Source organism: Salmo trutta, chromosome 31 (genome assembly GCF_901001165.1).
Source record: "Salmo trutta chromosome 31, fSalTru1.1, whole genome shotgun sequence".
NCBI lineage: Eukaryota > Metazoa > Chordata > Actinopteri > Salmoniformes > Salmonidae > Salmo > Salmo trutta.
Window position 1 is genome coordinate 38,482,292 of NC_042987.1, and position 23,794 is coordinate 38,506,085.

At 42.3% G+C, this 23,794-nt stretch overlaps 1 protein-coding gene across 1 annotated transcript in view; it reads right to left on the reverse strand.

The window, feature by feature from the left end:
* Window positions 1-23,794, reverse strand: part of LOC115170178 (cadherin-7) — a 122,043-nt gene that overhangs the window by 62,539 nt on the left and 35,710 nt on the right. The window contains exon 3 of the mRNA XM_029726542.1: window positions 661-955. Within this exon, the coding sequence (XP_029582402.1) occupies window positions 661-955 (295 nt within the window). The remainder of the gene's footprint in view (window positions 1-660; window positions 956-23,794) is intronic.

Genomic DNA, 23,794 nt, shown 5'->3' on the forward strand with positions numbered 1-23,794 from the left:
TTATTACAGTGTCTTCATACTACTACAGTGTCCATACTACTACAGTGTCCACACTACTACAGTGTCTTCACATTACTACAGTGTCCATACTAATACATTGTCTTCATACTACTACAGTGTCTTCATATTATTACAGTGTCTTCATATTATTACAGTGTCCATACTACTACAGTGTCCATACTACTACAGTGTCTTCATATTACTAGTGTCCATACTACTACAGTGTCTTCACATTACTACAGTGTCCATACTACTACAGTGTCTTCACATTACTACAGTGTCCATACTACTACAGTGTCTTCATACTACTACAGTGTCTTCATATTATTACAGTGTCCATACTACTGTAGTGCCCATACTACTACAGTGTCCATACTACTACAGTATTCATATTACAACAGTATTTATACTCCTACAGTGTCCATACTACTACCGTGCATGCCTATTGCTTGTCACCCCCTATCATTGTTGTGCACCACGCCTTTCCAGCAGGCAAAACAGGTTGACATGTGGTTGAAATTACGTGGTTGATATAACGTCATTGACATGACGTGGCTGACATGACGTGGCTGACATGACGTGGTTGAAATAATGTGGTTGATATGATTTTATTGACATGTTTTGCACGCTGGGTTGATGATTTCACTTAATGTCACTCACCCACTGGGGCCATCTCGGGGACCCTGGCCGAGTAGGGTCCATCCAGGAACTTGGGCTCATTGTCATTAATATCCTGGACCTTGATGACGAACTCAGACTCTGGCTCCACGGGCAGGTTAGTGTGGCGGTGCCTGGCCTGAGCCCGGAGCGTGTAGTAAGCCTGCTCCTCGCGGTCCAGACGCTTGGTGGCGTGGATGTCACCCGTGTTCTCATCGATGGTGAAGATGGAGGTAGCTCCCTCTCCATTGAGTACGTACTTCACCTGCCCTTCACCCTTGTCCACGTCCGAGTGCAGCTACAGGGGAAGAGCAGAGGTTATAATACAATACAAAACTACTTAGGAATTATGGAAACATGAGATTAATGACACCTCAAAATGGAACCAGTGTCAATATTAAGTTTCTCTATATACAGTACCAGTCAAAAGTTGACACACCTACTCATTCAAGGGATTTTCTTAATTTTTTAAACTGTTTTCTACATTGTAGAATAATAGTGAAGACATCAAAACTATGAAATAACAGATATGGAATCACGTAGTAACCAAAAAAGTGTTTAACAAATCAAAATATATTTTAGATTTGAGATTCTTCAAAGTAGCCACCGTTTGCCTTGATGACAGCTTTGCACAGTCTTGGCATTCCCTCAACCAGCTTCACCTGGAATGCTTTTCCAACAGTCTTGAAGGAGTTCCCACATATGCTGAGCACTTGTTGGCTGCTTTTCCTTCATTCTGTGGTCCAACTCATCCCAAACCATCTCAATTAGGTTGAGGTCGGGTGATTGTGGAGGCCAGGTCATCTGATGCAGCACTCCATCACTCTCCTTCTTGGTCACATAGCCCTTACACAGCCTGGAGGTGTGTTGGGTCATTGTCCTGTGGAAAAACAAATTATTGTCCTACTAAGCGCAAGCCAGATGGGATGGGGTTTCGCTGCAGAATTCTGCAGTAGCCATGCTGGTTAAGTGTGCCTTGAATTCTAAATAAATCACAGACAGTTTCACCAGCAAAGCACCCCCACACCATCACACTTCCTCCTTCATGCTTCACGGTGAGAACCATACATGCGGAGATCATCCGTTCACCTACTCTGCGTCTCACAAAGACATGGCGGTTGGAACCAAAATCTCCAATTTGGACTCATCAGACCAAAGGACAAATTTCCACCAGTCTAATGTCCATTGCTCGTGTTTCTTGGCCCAAGCAAGTCTCTATTTCTTATTGGTGTCTTTTAGTAGTGGTTTCTTTGCAGCAATTTGACCATGAAGGCCTGATTCACGCAGTCTCCTCTGAACAGTTGATGTTGAGATGTGTCTGTTACTTGAACTCTGTGAAGTATTTATTTGGGCTGCAATCTGAGGTGCAGTTAAGTCTAATGAACTTATCCTCTGCAGCAGAGGTAACTCTGGGTCTTCCTTTCCTGTGGCGGTCCTCATGAGTGCCAGTTTCATCATAGCACTTGATGGTTTTTGCGACTGCACTTGAAGAATCTTTAAAAGTTCTTGACATTTACACGATTGACTGATCTTCATGTCTTAAAGTAATGATGGACTGTCATTTGTCTTTGCTTATTTGAGCTGTTCTTGCCATAATATGGACTTGGTCATTTACCAAATAGGGCTATCTTCTGTATACCACCCCTACCTTGTCCCAACATAACTGATTGGCTCAAACGCATTAAGAAGGAAAGATATTCCACAAATTAACTTTTAACAAGGCACACATGTTAATTGAAATACATTCCAGGTGACTACCTCATGAAGCTGGTTGAGAGAATGCCAAGAATGTGCAAAGCTGTCATGAAGGCAAAGGGTGGCTATGTGAAGAATCTAAAATCTAAAATATTTGTTTAAACATTTTTGGGTTACTGCATGATTCCATATGTGTTATTTCATAGTTTTAATGTCTTCACTATTACTCTACAATGTAGAATAAACAAAAAATAAAGAATAACCCTTGAATGAGTAGGTGTGTCCAAACTGTTGACTGGTACACTGTCAAATGGATTCTTCGAAATAATTATAGAACTGAATAACAAACAAACACTCCAAACAATCTAGGATAGTATTCAAGAAAATGTAGTACATTTAGTCATAATATCGGCCAAAATCATTGCTTTAGTGAAAATAGGATTTATTTTGACATCTAGTTCAAACTCCTCGACTGCCTACAAAAAGCCATGACATTACCTTACCAAGGGATCTATCTCAGTCCAAACTCCACGGAATAAGGAAATTCTAAACCATTTATTAAGAAATACATACCATTTAACTAATGTAGAATAGATCATGTTGAAATTGTTTTGATTTGGTAGAAAAATACATACAATAAAACAGCTGGGAATTGTGTGTTGAGATTATGTCTATTTCTTCTGTTCTTTTACTATGCACACCTCAGTCTTTTTCACAATCAGATCATTTCTGGAACACATGAATACCAATTGCCAGCCCTGGTCGAGGATCTCTTGTTAAACGCAATACATCAACATACAACACGCTTTCCATTTCTCAGGCACCACTCCAGGTGCCCTAGTTTTCGGAGATCTGTTTTAAGAAAATTAGTTTTTTCCGTCATTTCTTATTTATTAGAGTTGGTTTATCAAGATGGATTTTCACAGCTCAATATTTAGCCTGTGTTCAAACTTCGCTCTTTATATCCATGGGATTCATTCAAATATTAGTCACAGCATTTCAAGTTAAAAATGCTAATTTTGGTCATCAAATCTATTTCAAATCTGACATCCTGTGTGAGGGAGATGTTCCAAAGTCCACAAAGTGTTTTTCATATCACATTGGGGATTACTGAGATTTATAATAAGTCAATGCTATTAATAAAAGTGCTTTACGTAAAAACCTAAAATCATAGACCTATGGGTACCTTTGGGTTTATTTGCATAAAATAACGTTAATACAATCCTTCCTTCTTATATTTGTCTGGAGAATAAAAAAAAGGCTTCTATACGATATCAAACAGGAAATCTCTGTTGCCCTTCTCCCTCCCGACTCCTTTTACATTATCTTTCTTTCCCTCTCTACCCATCAACCCCCTCTCTTTCTCTCCCTCTGTTTCACATAGAGAAAGATTTTTTTTCTCTGTCTGAGAAGCCTTATTTAACACGGGTCTCTTGGGGGGGGGGGGGGGGGGGGGGGGGGGGGGCACAAACCAGGCCCATAGCTTTTTCTCCCCTTCTATTGAAACCATCCTACTTTTCAGGTCTTCAATCTAACCCTCTAGACTCAGGAGAGTGGTGAGTGGAGGGAGAAAGAGCGGAGAGAGAGCGAGAGCGAGAGCACGAGAGAGAGAGAGAGAGAGAGAGAGGACAGAGAGAGTGTTTGGGGGACAGGGTTGTGTTTTGTTCTGTGTTCTGCTCAGTCTGTGTATACAGTATTGAACCAAGGAGAAAAACAAAGAAGTCCATATCCGCCTTACTCTCTACAGGCAAAGGCTTGCAGCCCCAATAAAAAGACAGTCTCCATGGCATAGCTCAATGGTCTTTTCTAAGTGACTGCCCGTAGCTGCTTAAATTGCATTGCACGGCATTGTAGTGACACGCTTTGGCCCAAAGTGTCAAGTCTGGCTGCTGCTGAATTTAAACGTTGAACTGTTTATACTTTAGTTTGCTTTAGTTTTCAGCTTTTGGGTTATTTGTTCAAAGTTGTTCAAATGTTTTGAGATTTCTGAATAGGTGAGGTGATCAATTCCGTCAAGGCCACATTGCAGTTAGTGCAGGAGAATATCAATTAAACATTTGAAACTGAAGAATGCTTTGGATGCTGCCAAAATAGGTAGTAGTCATTGTCCCTAACATGTAGATACTGTACCTTCAGATTCCTCAAATAACAACATGTTTTCAAGGGCAATAGTTGTACAAACAAAAACAGGGAATGAACACTTCTGATATTTGAGCGGTGTTTTTCCCAACTGATGTGAAAAAATATACTAAAAAAATGACCATAGAAAATTTTTTATGCAGACCACGACTTAAGAAAACATAGCACACCACCCTCAGATTTTTTTTTTAATCATGTAAATAAGTAATCAAAATTAGGCCAGATATTCGGCCTCTCATGATAAGTCATCATCTTTTTTCAGGAGTCAACCCTACTGGGAATTAACACATTCTGTTTGCAATTCTAACATGTTCCATGGCATGTGAAATGACTTAATAATAATGCTTCCAATATGTTTGGAATACAAATACATGCTCTCCAGACAAATTGTTCTGCGTAATTACAATAAAATGTGTTATTGTATTTCCAACATGTTTTGAAACATGTACATTTCTGGTAAGGAACATACAGGAGCTGTCATGTGTTGATATTGTGTATAGCTTCTTTCTCTTGATAAAGTACAGGTTCACTGAGTTACAAATGTATCTCAGTTTAAGATCTATCCCTATAGGATGCTCAGTTCCTCAGTTCAGGATCTATCCCTTTAGGATGCTCTGTTCTGCAGTTCAGGATCTATCCATTTAGGATGCTCTGTTCCGCAGTTCAGGATCTATCCATTTAGGATGCTCTGTTCCTCAGTTCAGGATCTATCCATTTAGGATGCTCTGTTCCTCAGTTCAGGATCTATCCATTTAGGATGCTCTGTTCCTCAGTTCCGGATCTATCCATTTAGGATGCTCTGTTCCTCAGTTCAGGATCTATCCATTTAGGATGCTCTGTTCCTCAGTTCCGGATCTATCCATTTAGGATGCTCTGTTCAGGATCTATCCCTTTAGGATGCTCTGTTCCTCAGTTCAGGATCTATCCCTTTAGGATGCTCTGTTCCAGATCTATCCATTTAGGATGCTCTGTTCCTCAGTTCAGGATCTATCCCTTTAGGATGCTCTGTTCCAGATCTATCCATTTAGGATGCTCTGTTCAGGATCTATCCCTTTAGGATGCTCTGTTCCTCAGTTCAGGATCTATCCCTTTAGGATGCTCTGTTCCAGATCTATCCATTTAGGATGCTCTGTTCCTCAGTTCAGGATCTATCCCTTTAGGATGCTCTGTTCCAGATCTATCCATTTAGGATGCTCTGTTCAGGATCTATCCCTTTAGGATGCTCTGTTCCTCAGTTCAGGATCTATCCATTTAGAATGCTCCGGTCTTTAGTTCAAGATCTATGCATTTTTTATTTTTATTTAACCTTTATTTAACCAGGCAAGTCAGTTAAGAACAAATTCTTATTTACATTGACGGCCTACCCTGGCCAAACCTGGACAATGCTAGGCCAATTGTGCGCTGCCCTATGGGACTCCCAATCATGGCCGGAAGTGATACAGCCTAGATTCGAACCAGGGACTGTAGTGACGCCTCTTGCACTGAGATGCGGTGCCTTAGACCGCTATGCCAATCGGGAGCGCTGGTCCTCAGTTCAGAATCTATCCATTTAGAATATTTTGGTCCTCAATTTAAGATAGGGCTGTGGCGGTCATGAAATTTTACTCAACCGGTAACTGTCATGCAAATGACTGCCGGTCTCACGGTAATTGACCGTTAATTAACATAAACAGATTTAGCATCACCGGGCTTCCACGCATACAACCCATATATAGTACACTACCGGTCTAAAGTTTGGACACACCTACTCATTCAAGGGTTTTTCTTTATTTTTACTATTTTCTACATTGTAGAATAATAGTGAAGACATCAAAACTATAAAATAACAGATATGGAATCATGTAGTAACCAAAAAAGTGTTAAACAAATCAAAATATATTTTATATTTGAGATTCTTCAAATAGCCACCCTTTGCCTTGATGACAGCTTTACACACTCTTGGTATTCCCTCAACCAGTTTCACCTGGAATGCTTTTCCAACAGTCTTGAAGGAGTTCCCACATGCTGAGCACTTGTTGGCTGCTTTTCCTTCACTCTGCGGTCCGACTCAACCCAAACCATCTCAATTTGGTTGAGGTCGGGGGATTGTGTAGGCCAGGTCATCTGATGCAGCACTCCATCACTCTCCATCTTGGTCAAATAGTCCTTACACAGCCTGGAGGTGTGTTTTGGGTCATTGTTCTGTTTGAAAAACAAATGATAGTCCTGTTAAGCCCCAACCAGACGGGATGGCGTACCGCTGCAGAATTCTGTGGTAGCCATGCTGGTTAGGTGTGCCTTGAATTCTAAATAAATCACAGACAGTGTCACCAGCAAAGCACCCCCACACCATAACACCTCCTCCTCCAATACACATGCGGAGATCATCCGTTCAGCCACACCACGTCTCACAAAGCCACGGCAGTCTTTGTGAGATGAAATCTCCAATTTGGACAAATTTCCACCAATCTAATGTCCATTGCTCGTGTTTCTTGGCCCATGCAAGTCTCTTCTTCTTATAGGTGTCCTTTAGTAGTGGTTTCTTTGCAGCAATTCGACCATGAAGGCCTGATTCGCACAGTCTCCTCTGAACAGTTGATGTTGAGATGCGTCTGTTACTTGAACTCTGTGAAGCATTTATTTGGGCTGAAATTTCTAAGGCTGGTAACTTTAATGAACTTATCCACTGTAGCAGAGGTAACTCTGGGTCTTCCATTCCTGTGGCGGTTCTCATGAGAGCCAGTTTCATCATAGCACTTCATGGTTTTTGCGACTGCACTTGAAGAAACTTTAAAAGTTCTTGACATTTTCCAGATTGACTGACATTCATGTCTTAAAGTATTGATGGACTGTCATTTCTCTTTTCTTATTTGAGCTGTTCTTGCCATAATATGGACTGGTTTTCCAAATAGGGCTATCTTTTGTATACCACCCCTACCATGTCACAACACAACTGATTGCCTCAAACGCATTAAGAAAGAAAGAAATTCGACAAATTAACTTTTAACAAGGCATAGCTGAATATAATAGAAAGGATATTGTTCTCAAACAATTGCAAAGCAATCCATGTGTTAGGTGTGTTGGAGTGGCTATTCTGTGAAAGGCATTAAAGTGAGAATTTCAGGTCCTCTATTTTTAATTTAAAGTTAATTGGCAACTTTAGTTGTGATTGGCCTACAAACCTCACAATGTCTTAATTGTGATAGGCCTACAAACCTCACAACGTGTTAGAAATCAAAACACATGGGCTGCATGATGCCACTCTATATTTATGATTTGGAAAAAGTGGCAAAAAAAAGACATGCGCTCCGTTCCTAGCACTTCCTGCAGAGAAAGAGAGAAAATGGCATTGCTGCTCTGCTTGTGTGGCAAGCAAGTTAGGAGATACCTAATCAATGGAAGATGGAATTAAAATGACAGAATTAAAAGTGAAATGACAATAATCTGAATAGAGTTGTTATTTGTATCTTTAGGACGGGAAGAAGCACAGTAACGTTATGGAGGCTAGCCTCAATTAGCCTAGCGGGCTAGCTAGCTTAACTAGCTTCTCTCGGTTTGATGCATTCAAGACATGTACTATGTAATCAGATGAGATGAAAACTAGCAATAAGTTAGTCTACCAGTGCGAGTTAACTTCTTTGGGCTAGGGGGCAGTATTTTCACATCCGGATAAAAAACGTACCCGATTTAATCTGGTTACGACTCCTGCCCAGTAACTAGAATATGCATATAATTATTGGCTTTGGATAGAAAACACCCTAAAGTTTCTAAAACTGTTTGAATGGTGTCTGTGAGTATAACAGAACTCCTATGGCAGGCAAAAACCTGAGAAGATTTCATGCAAGAAGTGGCCTGTCTGACAAGGTGTTGTTGTTCTTGCTTCTGTTTATTGAAGAGTCAGGATCTTAGCTGTAACGTGACATTTCCTACGGCTCCAATAGGCTCACAGAGCCCGGGAAAAACCTGAACGATGACGAGGCAGCCTCAGGCTGAAACACATTATCGCCTTTTCTAAGTGGCCCATCAGAGGACAATGGAATTAGGCGCGTGTCCGATTCGACCCCGTGCAGTATTTTCCTTCGGCTGTTTACCTAATTGCAGATTCCCGGTCGGAAAATTATCGCTTTTTTACGAGAATAATGGCATAAAAATTGATTTTAAACAGCGGTTGACATGCTTCGAAGTACGGTAATGAAATATTTAGAAATCTTTTGTCACGTTATGCGCCATGCGCGCGACCGTTATTTACCATTGGGCTAATGTCTAGAACGCACGAACAAAACGTTGCTGATGGAACATAACTATGGATTATTTGGGACCAAACCTACATTTGTTATTGAAGTATAAGTCCTGGGAGTGCATTCTGACGAAGAACAGGAAAGGTAAGACAATTTTTGTTATAGTAAATGTGATTTTGGTGAGTGCTAAACTGGGTGGGTGTCTAAATAGCTAGCCCTGTGATGCCGGGCTATCTACTCAGAATATTGCAAAATGTGCTTCATCCGAAAAGCTATTTTAAAATCGGACATATCGAGTGCATAGAGGAGTAATGTATCTATAATTCTTAAAATAATTGTTATGCTTTTTGTGAACGTTTATCGTGAGTAATTTAGTAAATTGTTAGTAAATTCCCCGGAAGTTTGCGGGGGGTATGCTTTTTCTGAACGTCACATGCTAATGTAAAAAGCTGTTTTTTGATATAAATATGAACTTGATTGAACAGACATGCATGTATTGTAGGTGTGTCATCTGATGAAGATCATCAAAGGTTAGTGCTGCATTTAGCTGTCTTCTGTTTTTTTGTGACATTATATGCTAGCTTGAAAAATGGGTGTCTGATTATTTCTGGCTGTGTACTCTGCTGACATAATCTAATGTTTTGCTTTCGTTGTAAAGCCTTTTTGAAATCGGACAGATTAACGAGAGTCTTGTCTTTAAATAGCTGTAAAATAGTCATATGTTTGAGAAATTGAAGTAATAGCATTCCAAAGGTTTTGAAAATCGCGCCACAGAATTCAACTGGCTGTTACGTAGGTGGGACGAATTCGTCCCGCCGGTCCCATAGAGGTTAATAGTTCTTGCTCTCTCTCTCTCTCTCTCTGCCTGCTACTGTACCACACGGCCCCTCCCCTGCTCTCTACCGACATGCTCAATCTGTTTTGACCCAAAATTTGAAATGAGGGGAGGAGGGGATTGGTGTGGGTGTTTTGACACTCTCTCTACCCTCCAGTATTGGCTAAAGGAATGTCACTTTGTCTCCAGAGATTTTTGCCCACCCAAAACTCTAACTTCCAAAAAGTGGATAATGGAACAATAATTCTATCATAAAGAATGTGTGGAACAGTCAGTGGGGAGATGTAGAAAACTAATGTCGTATTGTTTTTCATTGTGTGATGTCATTAAAAACTGTATGGATGTAATACCGTAATTACTGAAAGGAAACCCCCTTTATGTGTCAAGTTTCCATCCAATACGTTGTGCATAGGACATGAACAGTGATGAAAGTATTTTTGTTAAGATAGGAGTGTGATTTTAGGAGTCTAATCATATCTTTTGCACATTAAGTAGCCATGCCCCGAGTGAGGTCAGAAGAGTGTGTCAGACGGACACAAACGTCCCCAGAGTGCATAAAAAAAGCCTTGTTAACGAAATGAACATTATACCAGAAAAGTGTGGAGCGGTCGCTACATGTGAAATGGTTGGAACTTTGAATACGAGGGGAAGAAAACTCACCTATCAGACCAGGACATCACCAGCCTACAGTTGCATATAAAAAGTGGTTCAAACTCTGACTATCCACATGAGGTGGAGAAAGGAGAAAACTCTCCTCTCAGGCAATCACTGGTACAGCTAAGTAGCTATTCTGAGGAATTAAAACCCATGGAGACTGGACAAAAATGAAGGACATTGTGACCTTTTGTGGACAATCAGAGCCTTACACCCACAGGAGATCCCAACCAAACCCTTTCCAAGAAGGCTTGGTGCCGACCGAGATAAACAACGAACGCTAGGCATTTCACACATACAGTTGAAGTCGGAAGTTTACGTACACCTTAGCCAAAAACATTTAAACTCAGTTTTTCACGATTCCTGACATTTAATCCTAGTAAAAAATCCCTGTCTTGGTCAGTTAGGATCACCACTTCATTTTTAGAATGTGAAATGTCAGAATAATAGTAGAGAGAATGATTTATTTCAGCTTTTATTTCTTTCATCACATTCCCAGTGGGTCAGAAGTTAACATACACTCAATTAGTATTTGGTAGTATTGCCTTTAAATTGTTTAACTTGGGTCAAACGTTTTGGGTAGCCTTCCACAAGCTTCCCACAATAAGTTTAATTTTGGCCCATTCCTCCTGACAGAGCTGGTGTAACTGAATCAAGTTTGTAGGCCTCCTTGCTCGCACACACTTTTTCAGTTCTGCCCACAAATTTTCTATAGTATTGAATTGAGGTCAGGGCTTAGTGATGGCCACTCCAATACCTTGACTTTGTTGTCCTTAAGCCATTTTGCCACAACTTTGGAAGTATGCTTGGGGTCATTGTCCATTTGGAAGACCCATTTACGACCAAGCTTTAACTTCCTGTCTTGAGATGTTGTTTCAATATATCCACATAATTTTCCAGCCTCATGATGCTATCTATTTGTGAAGTGCACCAGTCCCTCCTGCAGCAAAGCACCCCCAAAACATGCTGCTACCACCCCCGTGCTTCACGGCTGGGATGGTGTTCTTTGGCTTGCAAGCCTCCCCCTTTTTCCGGGCTGCAGCCCGCCGCTGGAGGTTCCAGGCTGCAGGCAGTCTCTGGAGGTTCCGGGCTGCAGGCCGTCTCAGGAGGCTCCGGGCTGGGGAGCGTCGCTGGAGGCTCCGGACTGGGGAGCGTCGCTGTAGGTTCCGGACTGGACAGCATCGCTGTAGGTTCCGGACTGGGAACTGTCGCTGTAGGTTACGGACTGGGAACCGTCGCTGGAGGCTCCGGACTGGGAACTGTCGCTGGAGGCTCCGGACTGGGGAGCGTCGCTGGAGGCTCCGGACTGGGGAGCGTCGCTGGAGGCTCCGGACTGGGGAGCGTCGCTGGAGGCTCCGGACTGGGGAGCGTCGCTGTAGGTTCCGGACTGGGGTGCCATGGATCATCCCTACAGGCTCCGGGCCATGGATCATCACTGGAGGCTTCGTGCCATGGATCATCACTGGAGGCTTCGGACCATAGATCATCCCTACAGGCTTCTTGCCATGGATTATCCCTACAGGCTCCGGGCCATAGATCATCACTGGAGGCTTCTTTCGTGGAGCTGGAACAGGTCTCACCGGACTGGGGAGACACACTGGAGACCGGGTGCGCAGAGCTGGCACAGAGTATACTGGGCCGTGGAGGCGCACTGGAGGGAGAGTGCGAGGAGCAGGCACATGCTCACCATGATAAGCACGGGAAGTTGGCTCAGGTCTCAACCCTGACTCCGCCAATCTACCCGTGTGCCCCACAATTTTCTTTGGGGGGGGGGGCTGCCTCTCGTGCTTCCCCGGCAAGCTTCTGTATCTGTCTAATACTTGCCCCCAAGTCCAGTCTATCCTCTCTCGCAACTCCTCCAGAGACCAGGAATCCATCTCCTCCCGGGCACACTGCTTGATCCAGAGTGTGCTCTGGGCATTCATAAAAAGCTTAAAAATAAGCTTTTTAAGATTGGACGTTTTTAAATTTAGAGTGTTTTGCTCTCAGAACATTCAGGGCGCACACCCGACGCTCTGGCCGAAAAGTAGGGTTGATCCGAGCGTTCTGACCTAACAGCAGTCAAGCACCCAAGGTTATTGGATAATGTTGGCTAACTTGCTAGCTACTTCCAGACACAAATGAGACACACACTCACCAGCAGAGCTGGTTAGGCTGTTTTTATGTTATCCAGAGAGTTGGTGACTGTAACTGTGCTGCTGGTAACAATTTAATAAAGATTTTTTTGCAGACATTTACTGACGCCGGCCATATTCAACAGGTGTTGAGTGTTCGTAGATTAGTCAGTTATTCTGCGCTTTGGCAGACTCAGACAAGAGTGCTCTGAAATCGAAGTAGATAGCCAGAGCAAATTAACCAGCTACGTCTATCTATAGTTGTCGCAGTGACATCATGAACATTCTATTGAAATAGTTACAGTACTTGCATAGCGGAGTCTTTTGTTTAGACATGTAGCTAGCTAGCTAAACAATGAACCATAATCACAACTCATAACGTTACTACCCTGCATGAATCTGCAGGTAGCTAACCAACCAGGTTCAATGTTAGCTAGCTAACATTAGGCTATAACTAGCAATACAAATGGCTCTGAGATATGAATAATATTACTACACAGATCATACACATAATGTTAGCTAGCTGGCCAGCCAGCTAATGTTAGCTAGCTAGCTAACAGTACACTTTAACTTGAAATTAAACGACTTATGACCAAATTAGAAATGTGTAATATCTGAAAATGTAGCTAGCTAGACTCTCTTACACGTATACATGGATGGGTGCTTCTCCATGTCTGTCACGGATGCCATGGTTGCCCTTAGTTTGAAAATGTAATCCGGAGACAGGTGTTTTACAACAGCCTTCTGTGTGTTGTCGTTTCGACTCAGTCTACATATTTGCAATCAAATGCCAGAATTTTCTCCATCTCCTTAGCTATCATAATCTAATTTCACTGATTTCAAAACTCGGTCCTCCAGAAAGTGGAGAGCAACACTTATGCAGTTCTACTATCTGATATCTTTCAAAAAAGCAGCGCTAGAAAGGATTACCTACAAATATTAACCAGCTCATATTATAGACAGAGGCATGCTACATGGCGGACTCCACTCTTGGCATGTCCAGCAAATCATGGCTCGCGGGAAGGTTGCTGGCTTTTTCTGTGGCTAAACCAACTAGGCATGAAATTTAACAATTCTATTTGTATTTACAGATGGCATACAAGTTTGTTATTAAGGCACATGAAAGGTCACATGTTCCAGAAGGCATTCCTGGCAAAAAAAATATTTTCATAAAAAAAAGAAAAAAGGTTTACGTTCAAATAGTTCTCTTGTGAAGTAGTGACGCGCAGCATATGCCTAGTTTCCTGAAACGAGTCCCAAACGTATTTGTGCATATTGTGTCCAGGCTGGGAAATGAGTCCATTTCAGACATCACCATTTATCCTCAGAATTATTCAAATTAAAATCATGTTTAGAGTGATTAGAGTGATCAGAGGGACAAGAGAGCGATGAGTACAAGGCCATGCATTAGCAACCTGATGGCCGTTAGCGAGCTGGGTACTACCAATGCATCAGCTTCATTCATGTAGGCCTACAGGAGATTACCATGACTCAGTGGGTCCCCTGACTCGTGACTACCGTTGTGGTGGTAATCCGGTCACCGCAACAGCCCTAGTTCAGGATCTATCCCTTTAGGATGATCAGGTCATGTCAGAAAATATCTAAGACCACACAAAGTAGAACCAGGCTCATGTCTGTCATTCTTCCAAGTCTAGTGGGTTAAACCCTGTCTTTGAGATCTCTTGTAGTCATCTCCTACCATTCCACAGGACAGACGTGCTAGAGTACCGTATCACAATGTCACATCTGAGGACAATAACTAACATCTGCTTAGAAGAAGGCCCACCAGAAAGGATGACTAGAAACGTATACCAAATGCAAGTTTTCGGTGGCTCAAAGAAAACGATATGGGTTAGTATTAAATGTAGGTAAACACAAGCATGGCGACAGAAGTTATGTGCTTTATATCTGCCACAGAGAATGTAAACAACAAACAACAGATTTCAGACTACAGAACGATTGTACAAATGTATATCTAGACACAAACATACCAATGTGGAGAAACATCACACCGGACCAAAAAAAAGAGTTTAGGCAACTAATGTTTCCACATTATTTCAACAGTCCAAATTAACATAATGACATTGTAATTAAGTGGCTATTTGATTGAATTTCAATTCATTTCTTGAATTGACAGAATGGAAAACCTGAATTGACAGAATGGAAAACCTGAATTGACCTCAACCCTGCTGTAAACTACCCAGCATCCTCAAACGGCCCAAAGATGACCATCTCAGGGTGATGGCTATTTTTACCCCATGGCGGTTGTACATACCTATGGTGTGTGCGTCTGTCTGTCTGTCTGTGTGTTCATGTGTGTCTATATCTGTGTGTGTGTGTCTATATCTGTCTGTGTGTGTGTGTGTGTGTGTGTGTGTGTGTGTGTGTGTGTGTGTGTGTGTGTGTGTGTGTGTGTGTGTGTGTGTGTGTGTGTGTGTGTGTGTTCACGTCTATCAAACGCAGCATATTGCAACAGAGATAAAGGGAGACAATTGAACCAGGCTATTACGAGCCTGCTCATTTGTCCACTGGCATGTGGCGAACACCAATTACACCAGTGAGATTACAAACCCAGCTCGTTTCAGACACACTGATTTAGTGTTCATCTGTCTCACTTCCTGTATCGTGGCTAACCCGACATCACAACCTTCCCCGCCACAACAAACCCTAAATCTCAACCATCCCTGCCGCAAATGTCACCCGATTAAGGAATGTGTTGTGGCGCTGTATCGCCTGTCAGCACACATCAATTACCAGTCTCTGACTGCTGGCTGTTTCCCCGCCCAATGAGCATCCCTGTTCGCCAGCACATAAACCCTCCTAACAAATCAGGGGCATCGAAATGCATGCCATATCCTGAGTGATGGGCATGTTGTCGGGCGAGTTTGGCAGGCCTCCCTCCCAGACGGTGCATGGGATTTTGCTTAGGCAAATTCAATTACAGCGGCTGAGACGGAGAGCTGACAGACCCCCATACAGGTGGCGGCCCTAATTCAATACTTAGACTCAATCATCCCCCTTTATTATATAGGACGTTGTTTGGAAACATTTGGAAAAGCACAACTTATTCTTAAAAAAAAAAAAATGCTGAACTTTACTATGTATTTGCAAAGTATTTACTAAAGTAATATGCAACAACAATTTGTAACTGTAGTAATAACAGTGCTATTACACTAAGGGTAACTACGGTAACGTGCTACCCTTACTCTCATGGGAGAGGTAAAGAAGTTATTGTCTACAGCAACCTTATGGTAGGGTAATGGTTAGCACGCTAGCTAAGGAAGTATGAAGTTATTTTGTGGAAAGTTCTGTTTGAATCTTTGTGTCCCAGGTCAGGCAGACAGGGATAGAATACAGATTACTTTGAAAGTAACTCATGTAACAGGTTTTACAAGCAATGATTGCGATATGTAAATGCCTAATATGTGACATGTAAACTCATTCCCATCACAAAAACAAAGCCTGTGTCCTATCTTTCTTTGGAAACATCTTCAAACTGCCCCAACATTAGTCCTAATATTGTTATTCCCACTGGTGGAAGTCCTGTTCAGAAAGTTAAAAGGGGAAGTTCACAATAAATTACATTTTCGACAATATCTTGGTCAACTTGAGTTACAATCTCTCAAACTCATAGGAAACAGAGACATGACCAATTGAAAAGTCTATCTCCCAAATTAATTTAACAAGAGAGTTTGTCAGTGCACTCTGTTCATTTTTATGCTGGGCAGAATAACAGCTAGACTAGCCGTGTATGTGGACACCTGCTCGTCAAACGTCTCATTCCAAAATCGTGGACATTATTATGGATTTGGTCCCCTTTGCTGCTATACCAGCCTCCACTCTTCTGGAAAGGATTTCCACTAGATGTTGGAACATTGCTGCGGGGACTTGCTTCCATTCAGCCACAAGAGCATAAGTGAGGTCGGGCATTGATGTTGGGCGATTAGGCCTGGCCCGCAGTCGGCATTCCAATTCCTCCCAAAGGTATTCGATGGGGTTGAGGTCAGGGCTCTGTGCAGGCCAGTCAAGATCTTCCACACTAATCGACAAACCATTTCTGTATGGGACCTCGCTTTGTGCATGGGGGCATTGTCATGCTGAAACAGGAAAGGGCCTTCCCCAAACTGTTGCCACAAAGTTGGAAGAACAGAACTATGTAGAATGGCATTTTATGCTGTAGAGTTAAGATTTCCCTTCACTGGAACTAATGGGCCTAGCCTGAACCATGAAAAAAAGCCCCAGACCATTACTCCTCCTCCACCAAACTTTACAGTTGGCACTATGCATTCGGGCAGGTAGCGTTCTCTTGGCATCTGCCAAACCCAGATTTGTCTGTTGGACTGCCAAATGGGGAAGCGTGATTCCACTGCTCCAAAATCCAGCGGTGGCGAGCTTTACACCCCTCCAGCCAACACTTGGACTTGCGCATGGTGATCTTAGGCTTGTGTGCGGCTGCTCGGCCATGGAAACCCATTTAATGAAGCTCCCGACAAACAGGCATTGCGCTGACGTTGCTTACATTTACATCTTAGTCATTTAGCAGACGCTCTTATCCAGAGCGACTTACAGTAGTGAATGCATACATTTCATACATTTTTTCCGTACCGGTCCCCCGTGGGGATCATACCCACAACTCTGGTGTTGCAAACACCATGCTCTACCAACTGAGCCACAGGGGATGCAGTTTGGAACTTGGTAGTGAGTGTTGTAACCGAGGACAGACAACACCTTGTGGGCGGCCGCAGAATTCTATGGCACGTTATTTAATTGTCAGCCATTGCTACCATCAATGCTAGTTAGTGCTATTTTGACCACCAGAGGGCATCTTTGAGAAGCATTTGATAGCCTTCAATATTGCCTGTACTAGAGAATTTAAAACAATTTTTTGTAAGAACATAGTATACGGGATTGATTTTAAGAAATGTTGCTTAATTATTTTGATTAATATTATGGTGTTTCTATTTCAAGAAAAACGAAACCCTCAGGGTTTCTGTTAGGATGGAAGAGAAAATATGGCACTGTACAACGTGACGGTCGGGAGTAGGCTACAGTACTCAGAGCATAACATTTCTACACCCTAATTGTATAATTGTAGTCTAACCAATACCCAAACGGAGATTTAGTGAAAATAAAAAACTAATTGATTTATCAAGACCAGTCCCCATGCTTGTCTCAGAGCAGCGCAAAACAGTGCTGAAATAGTTGACCACAGCGGGTAGGCTATTGCTTCAAATCCTATTGCTTTTAACTTCAAAATAAATAAGACCTACAGCACTTTTAACAGAACATTACTCAACACTAGTGAGACTCAGGTATTTTTTTCAATGACGTGGATGTTTGGAAAAAAAAATGTATGAAATGAATTGGAATGTATGCCTTCACTACTGTAAATCGCTCTGGATAAGAGCGTCTGCTAAATGACTAAAATGTAAATGTAAAATGTACGTGACTCTCTGCCAATAATTTCATTTAGAGGATTGGAGGATTCTAATATTAATATCTAATGGGCATTTTTCGTTAGGGCAAATCTGGTCTGTGAGAATATCTAAGGGGCTTTTATATCATTCTAAATTAATTAATTAATAATAATAATTGCTTTGTTTAAAAAAATAACGATATTTTTGAGATAATTTTGTTTTCATTTAACCTAGAGTGAGCGAGAAAAAAGCCCTTATTGAACACGGGGTGAGACATTCTCACTAATTTGTAAATAAAGGCAGTTTGTTATTTTGAATTATTTATTTATGCAATGCAGTGTCTTAGACCGCTGCTCCTCTCAGGAGGCCACATCCACAAAGTTTTTCATGCTGATCAATTTCCTTGCACAAAGTATCAAAATACAGAGAGGTGTTATTAAGAGTCTATTGTCCTGCTAATAACCCATCATGGCCAATTATAATACATGGTGTCCAGGTCAGGATAACCAAAACATTTCTTTATTAAAGACTATCAGAAAGAATGTTGGTACTTATTTATTTTGATCCAAAGCCATGAATGAGTGAGTCACTTAGATTTATGTAGGTGCCAGGCTATATGACTGTGCCATCAACTTGATTATTAAACAGACATCACTTGCTTATATTATATCTTAAGTATCATGGAATATAATTGAACATTGTCGTTTCTCCATGCTTGTCTCAGAGCAGCGCGAAACGTTGCTGAAATAGTTGACCACAGCAGGTAGGCTAAATATAACAATATTTTGGAGATTATTTCGTTTTAAAAAATGTAAGTGAGCGAAATGTAATCTGAAAAAATGCCAAAATAATATTTATAAAGGCCAAAATATTTATTTATGTTTTAAGAATGAGAGAAACCATAAACCCACTGTGCCTATTTCTTGGACAAGGACCCTACCCTAACCTGGATGATGATGGGACTCTCAATCACGGTCAGATGTGATACAGCTTAGATTCAAACCAGGGTCTGTAGTGACTCCTCTTGCACTGAGATGCAGTGCCTTAGACCACTGCGCCACTCGGGAGTCATGACCAGTATGACCAATATATATTGTCCTGCTAATAGCCCATCCTAGAAACCCTGTTTGCAGAATTCACAGCCTGCTACGCTTGTGAAAAACAGAGTTAATTAAAATTATAATACTTTTCCTTCTTCCATGTGTTAAAGGCTCCAATTGATAAAGTTTATTTTTATCAATTAGTATGTTTGAGTTTAACAACAATATTTGTTGTATTATTGGTTCTGTCTTTTCTGGTGGATTAAACTGAAATTGCAACCAATCACGACCGGTTGTGATACAGCCAACCTAACTAAGAAATACATTTGACGATACAATTCTCCCCCTACCCTCCTTTTAGGCAAGAGTCTATTGTCCTGCTAATAGCCCTGCTAATAGCCATAATAGCACTGTACAATGTGACCGTGTGTGTTTGAATCAGTATTTTCCACTAAGCAACAATTTGTTTACCTTCATTAGACCACTTTGTTCCAATATTTCTGTCATTCAGTGATATTTATTCCCATAGTAATTCGTTATGGATCCATAACTAAATAAACACATCACTTGCTTATATTCAGTCAACACCTATATCTTAAGAATATCATGGAAAATAATTGAACATTTTTGTTTCTCTTACAATAAAAACCTTAGTGTTACAACAGTTTTAGTAAGTATACTGATGAGTAGAAACCAAAAAATAAGTGTATTTTTGAGGGTGAGGAATAGCAGTTCTTACACTATTGTTCTAAATTCAATCACTTTCTCCATCCTAATCATTCAGTTCATTGAAAGTCGTGCACAATTATCAGTTTCTATTTGATTTATGTCGCTCATTTATTGTCGGTTAGAGACACAGTAGTGCCTTGGGACCCAAAAGCATAATTAGTGCTCTAACTCCCCCTTGCGCTGGTCTGGAGCAATGAAGTGGTGACACAGGGTACCGTATTAAACCACAAATTACCTCTAAGTCCCGCAGCACAATTGCAAAACCTTTAGTTGAGTAATCACTGTATATGGAACCCAAAAGTGTCCTACCTGGAACCAAAAAAGATTCTACCTGGAACCAAAAGGGATTCTAGCCTTCCCTGTAGCTCAGTTGGTAGAGCATGGTGTTTGCAACACCAGGGTTGTGGGTTCGATTCCCACGGGGGGCCAGCACAGAAACAAAAAATGTATGAAATTGTATGAAATGTATGCATTCACTACTGTAAGTCACTCTGGATAAGAGTGTCTGCTAAATGACTAAAATGTAAAATGTAAGAGCCAAAGAACCCTTTTGGAACCCTTTTTTCTAAGAGTGTAGTGCCCTCAGCTCATTGTGTTGTGGAGGAGAGAGACAGAGCGGGAGAAAGACGCCTTGAGAAAGAGATACAGAGAGAAAGAGAGAGACCCCGAGAGAAAGAGAGAGAGACCCAGAGAGAAAGAGAGAGAGACCCGGAGAGAAAGAGAGAGAGACCCAGAGAGAAAGAGAGAGAGACCCAGAGAGAAAGAGAGAGAGATACAGAGAGAGGAGAAAGAGAAAGACCCTGAGAGAAAGAGAGAGAGACCCAGAGGAGAAAGAGAGAGAGAAACCCAGAGAGAAAGAGAGAGAGAAACCCAGAGAGAAAGAGAGAGAGACCCAGAGAGAAAGAGAGAGACCCAGAAAGAAAGAGAGACCCTGAGAGAAAGAGAGAGAGAAACCCAGAGAGAAAGAGAGAGAAACCCAGAAAGAAAGAGAGAGAGATCCTGAGAGAAAGAGAGACCCCGAGAGAAAGAGAGAGAGACCCTGAGAAAGAGAGAGAGACCCTGAGAGAAAGAGAGACCCCGAGAGAAAGAGAGAGAGACCCTGAGAAAGAGAGAGAGACCCTGAGAGAAAGAGAGAGAGACCCTGAGAAAGAGAGAGAGAAACCCAGAGAGAAAGAGAGAGAAACCCAGAAAGAAAGAGAGAGACCCTGAGAGAAAGAGAGACCCCGAGAGAAAGAGAGAGAGACCCAGAGAAAGAGAGAGAGAAACCCAGAGAGAAAGAGAGAGAGACCCAGAGAGAAAGTAATACAGACAGAGGAGAAAGAGAGAGACCCCGAGAGAAAGAGAGACCCAGAGAGAAAGAGAGAGAGAACCAGAGAGACAGAGAGAGAGACCCAGAGGAGAAAGAGAGAGAGAAACCCAGAGAGAAAGAGAGAGAGAAACCCAGAGAGAAAGAGAGAGAGACCCAGAGAGAAAGAGAGAGACCCAGAAAGAAAGAGAGAAACCCAGAGAGAAAGAGAGAGAAACCCAGAAAGAAAGAGAGAGAGATCCTGAGAGAAAGAGAGACCCCGAGAGAAAGATAGAGAGACCCTGAGAAAGAGAGAGAGACCCTGAGAGAAAGAGAGACCCCGAGAGAAAGAGAGAGAGACCCTGAGAGAAAGAGAGACAGACCCAGAGAGAAAGTGATACAGACAGAGGAGAAAGAGAGAGACCCGGAGAGAAAGAGATACAGATATAGGGGAAAGAGAGAGAGATACCCAGAAAGGAGATACAGACAGAGGAGAAAGAGAGAGAGAGACGGAGAGAGAAAGAGAGAGAGACCCAAAGAAACATAGTGATAAATGGAGAGAGAAAGAGAGAGTGAAAGAAAGAGAAAGAGATACAGACAGAGGAGAAAGAGAGAGAGACCCAGAGAGAAAGAGAGACCCCGAGAGAAAGAGAGAGAGACCCAGAGAAAGTGAGAGAGAAACCCAGAGAGAAAGAGAGAGAAACCCAGAAAGAAAGAGAGAGAGACCCTGAGAGAAAGAGAGACCCCGAGAGAAAGAGAGAGAGACCCAGAGAAAGAGAGAGAGAAACCCAGAGAGAAAGAGAGAGAGACCCAGAGAGAAAGTAATACAGACAGAGGAGAAAGAGAGAGACCCCGAGAGAAAGAGAGACCCAGAGAGAAAGAGAGACCCAGAGAGAAAGAGAGAGAGACCCAGAGAGACAGAGAGAGAGATCCAGAGAGACAGAGATACAGACAGAGGAGAAAGAGAAAGACCCAGAGAGAAAGAGAGACAGACCCAGAGAGAAAGTGATACAGACAGAGGAGAAAGGGAGAGACCCGGAGAGAAAGAGATACAGATATAGGGGAAAGAGAGAGAGAGACCCAGAAAGGAGATACAGACAGAGGAGAAAGAGAGAGAGAGACGGAGAGAGAAAGAGAGAGAGACCCAAAGAAAAATAGTGATAAATGGAGAGAGAAAGAGAGAGTGAAAGAAAGAAAAAGAGATACAGACAGAGGAGAAAGAGAGAGAGACCCAGAGAGAAAGAGATACAGACAGAGGAGAAAGAGAGAGAGAGAGACCCAGAAAGACAGCGATACAGACAGAGGAGAAAGTGAGAGACCCAGAAAGATGGCGATACAGACAGAGGAGAAAGAGAAAGAGAGAGAGACCCAAAGAAAAAGAGAGGTAAATGGAGAGAGAAAGAGAGAGACCCAGAGAGAAAGAGATACAAACAGAGGAGAAAGAGAGAGAGACCCAGAGAGAAAGAGAGAGAGACCCAGAGGAGAAAGAGAGACCCAGAGAGAAAGAGATACAGACAGAGGAGAAAGAGAAAGAGAGACCCAGAGAGAAAGTGATACAGACAGAGGAGAAAGAGAGACCCCGAGAGAAAGAGAGAGACCCAGAGAGAAAGAGATACAGACAGAGGAGAAAGAGAGAGACCCAGAGAGAAAGAGATACAGATATAAGAGAAAGAGAGAGGGACCCAGAGAGAAAGAGAGAGAGACCCAGAGAGAAAGAGAGAGAGACCCAGAGAGAAAGAGAGAGTGACCCAGAGAGAAAGAGAGAGAGACCCAGAGAGAAAGAGAGAGAGACCCAGAGAGAAAGAGAGAGAGAGATGGAGACAAGAAAGAATGCTTGACATTTCAGGGCCTCCATTCCTCATCTCACTTTGAAGTCTTTGTTCATAACATCTAACAATAAACGACAGATCCAGGACGGAAATTGGCTCCCGCTGTCTTCCTCCGCTCTAAGCTCAGGTGGAGAAGCGCCTACAGATTTCATCATTTTATTTTCAGTCTGTTGGAGAGCCCCTCATGCCTAAACAGACAGACATATCTGAAAGAACCAAAATAATTACCCCAGCACACCTCCAGGTTCTTAGCAGACCTGGGTTTAAATACTATTTGAAATCCTTCAAATTCTTAAGCTTGGCTTGATTGAGCTTGCCTGGTGCAATGGAACCAATAGAATAGTCGCAAAACAGCAAACCCCACCCATTTGGCACCTCCATGCAGGCTAAAGCAAATATTCTAAATATTTGAATGATTTCAAAAAAGTATTTGAATCCTGGGGGGAAAGGATTTTATTAGCTTCAGATTGATTCACTGGACTCTTGTGTGCTTGCAGTCTCATTGTCTGAAATTCTTTTGGCTTATATTTTGGGGGGGTGAATAAATGAACGCCTCAAGGGTGCTAGCTATATAAATGCAAATAGTATTGTACTGCTTTATGGTACTGCTCCATTCGAATGAAATCCAGAGCTTTTATCCTTTTATCATCGCCGTTAGAATCAGAAATGTCTGCTCATATCGTTTTCGGCACATAAAGAGCTCTGCTGGCTTGAATTAAACGAACTTGTTCATACCACAGCCACCAGCCCATCTACCTAATTATATCAAAGGCAGACTATTCATTTGCTCCATTATTAGTTTGTGTGTGTGTGTGTGTGTGTGTGTGTGTGTGTGTGTGTGTGTGTGTGTGTGTGTGTGTGTGTGTGTGTGTGTGTGTGTGTGTGTGTGTGTGTGTGTGTGTCAGTGTGTGTGTGTGTGTGTGTGTGTGTGTGGTGTCTCTGTGAGAGAGAATGGCTGTTGCAGTGGCACTCGAAGATGAGCCAGGAGAAAGTGCTGGTGATTGCCAACCTGATGACTTTCATCTGCTGCTCTGATAAATGGTGGAGCAGCCCAGAGACTGGTGGATTAGCCCAGAGACTGGAGGAGCAGCCCAGAGACTGGAGGAGCAGCCTAGAAACTGGTGGAGCAGCCCAGAGTCTGGTGGAGCAGCCCAGAGACTGGTGGAGCAGCCCAGAGACTGGA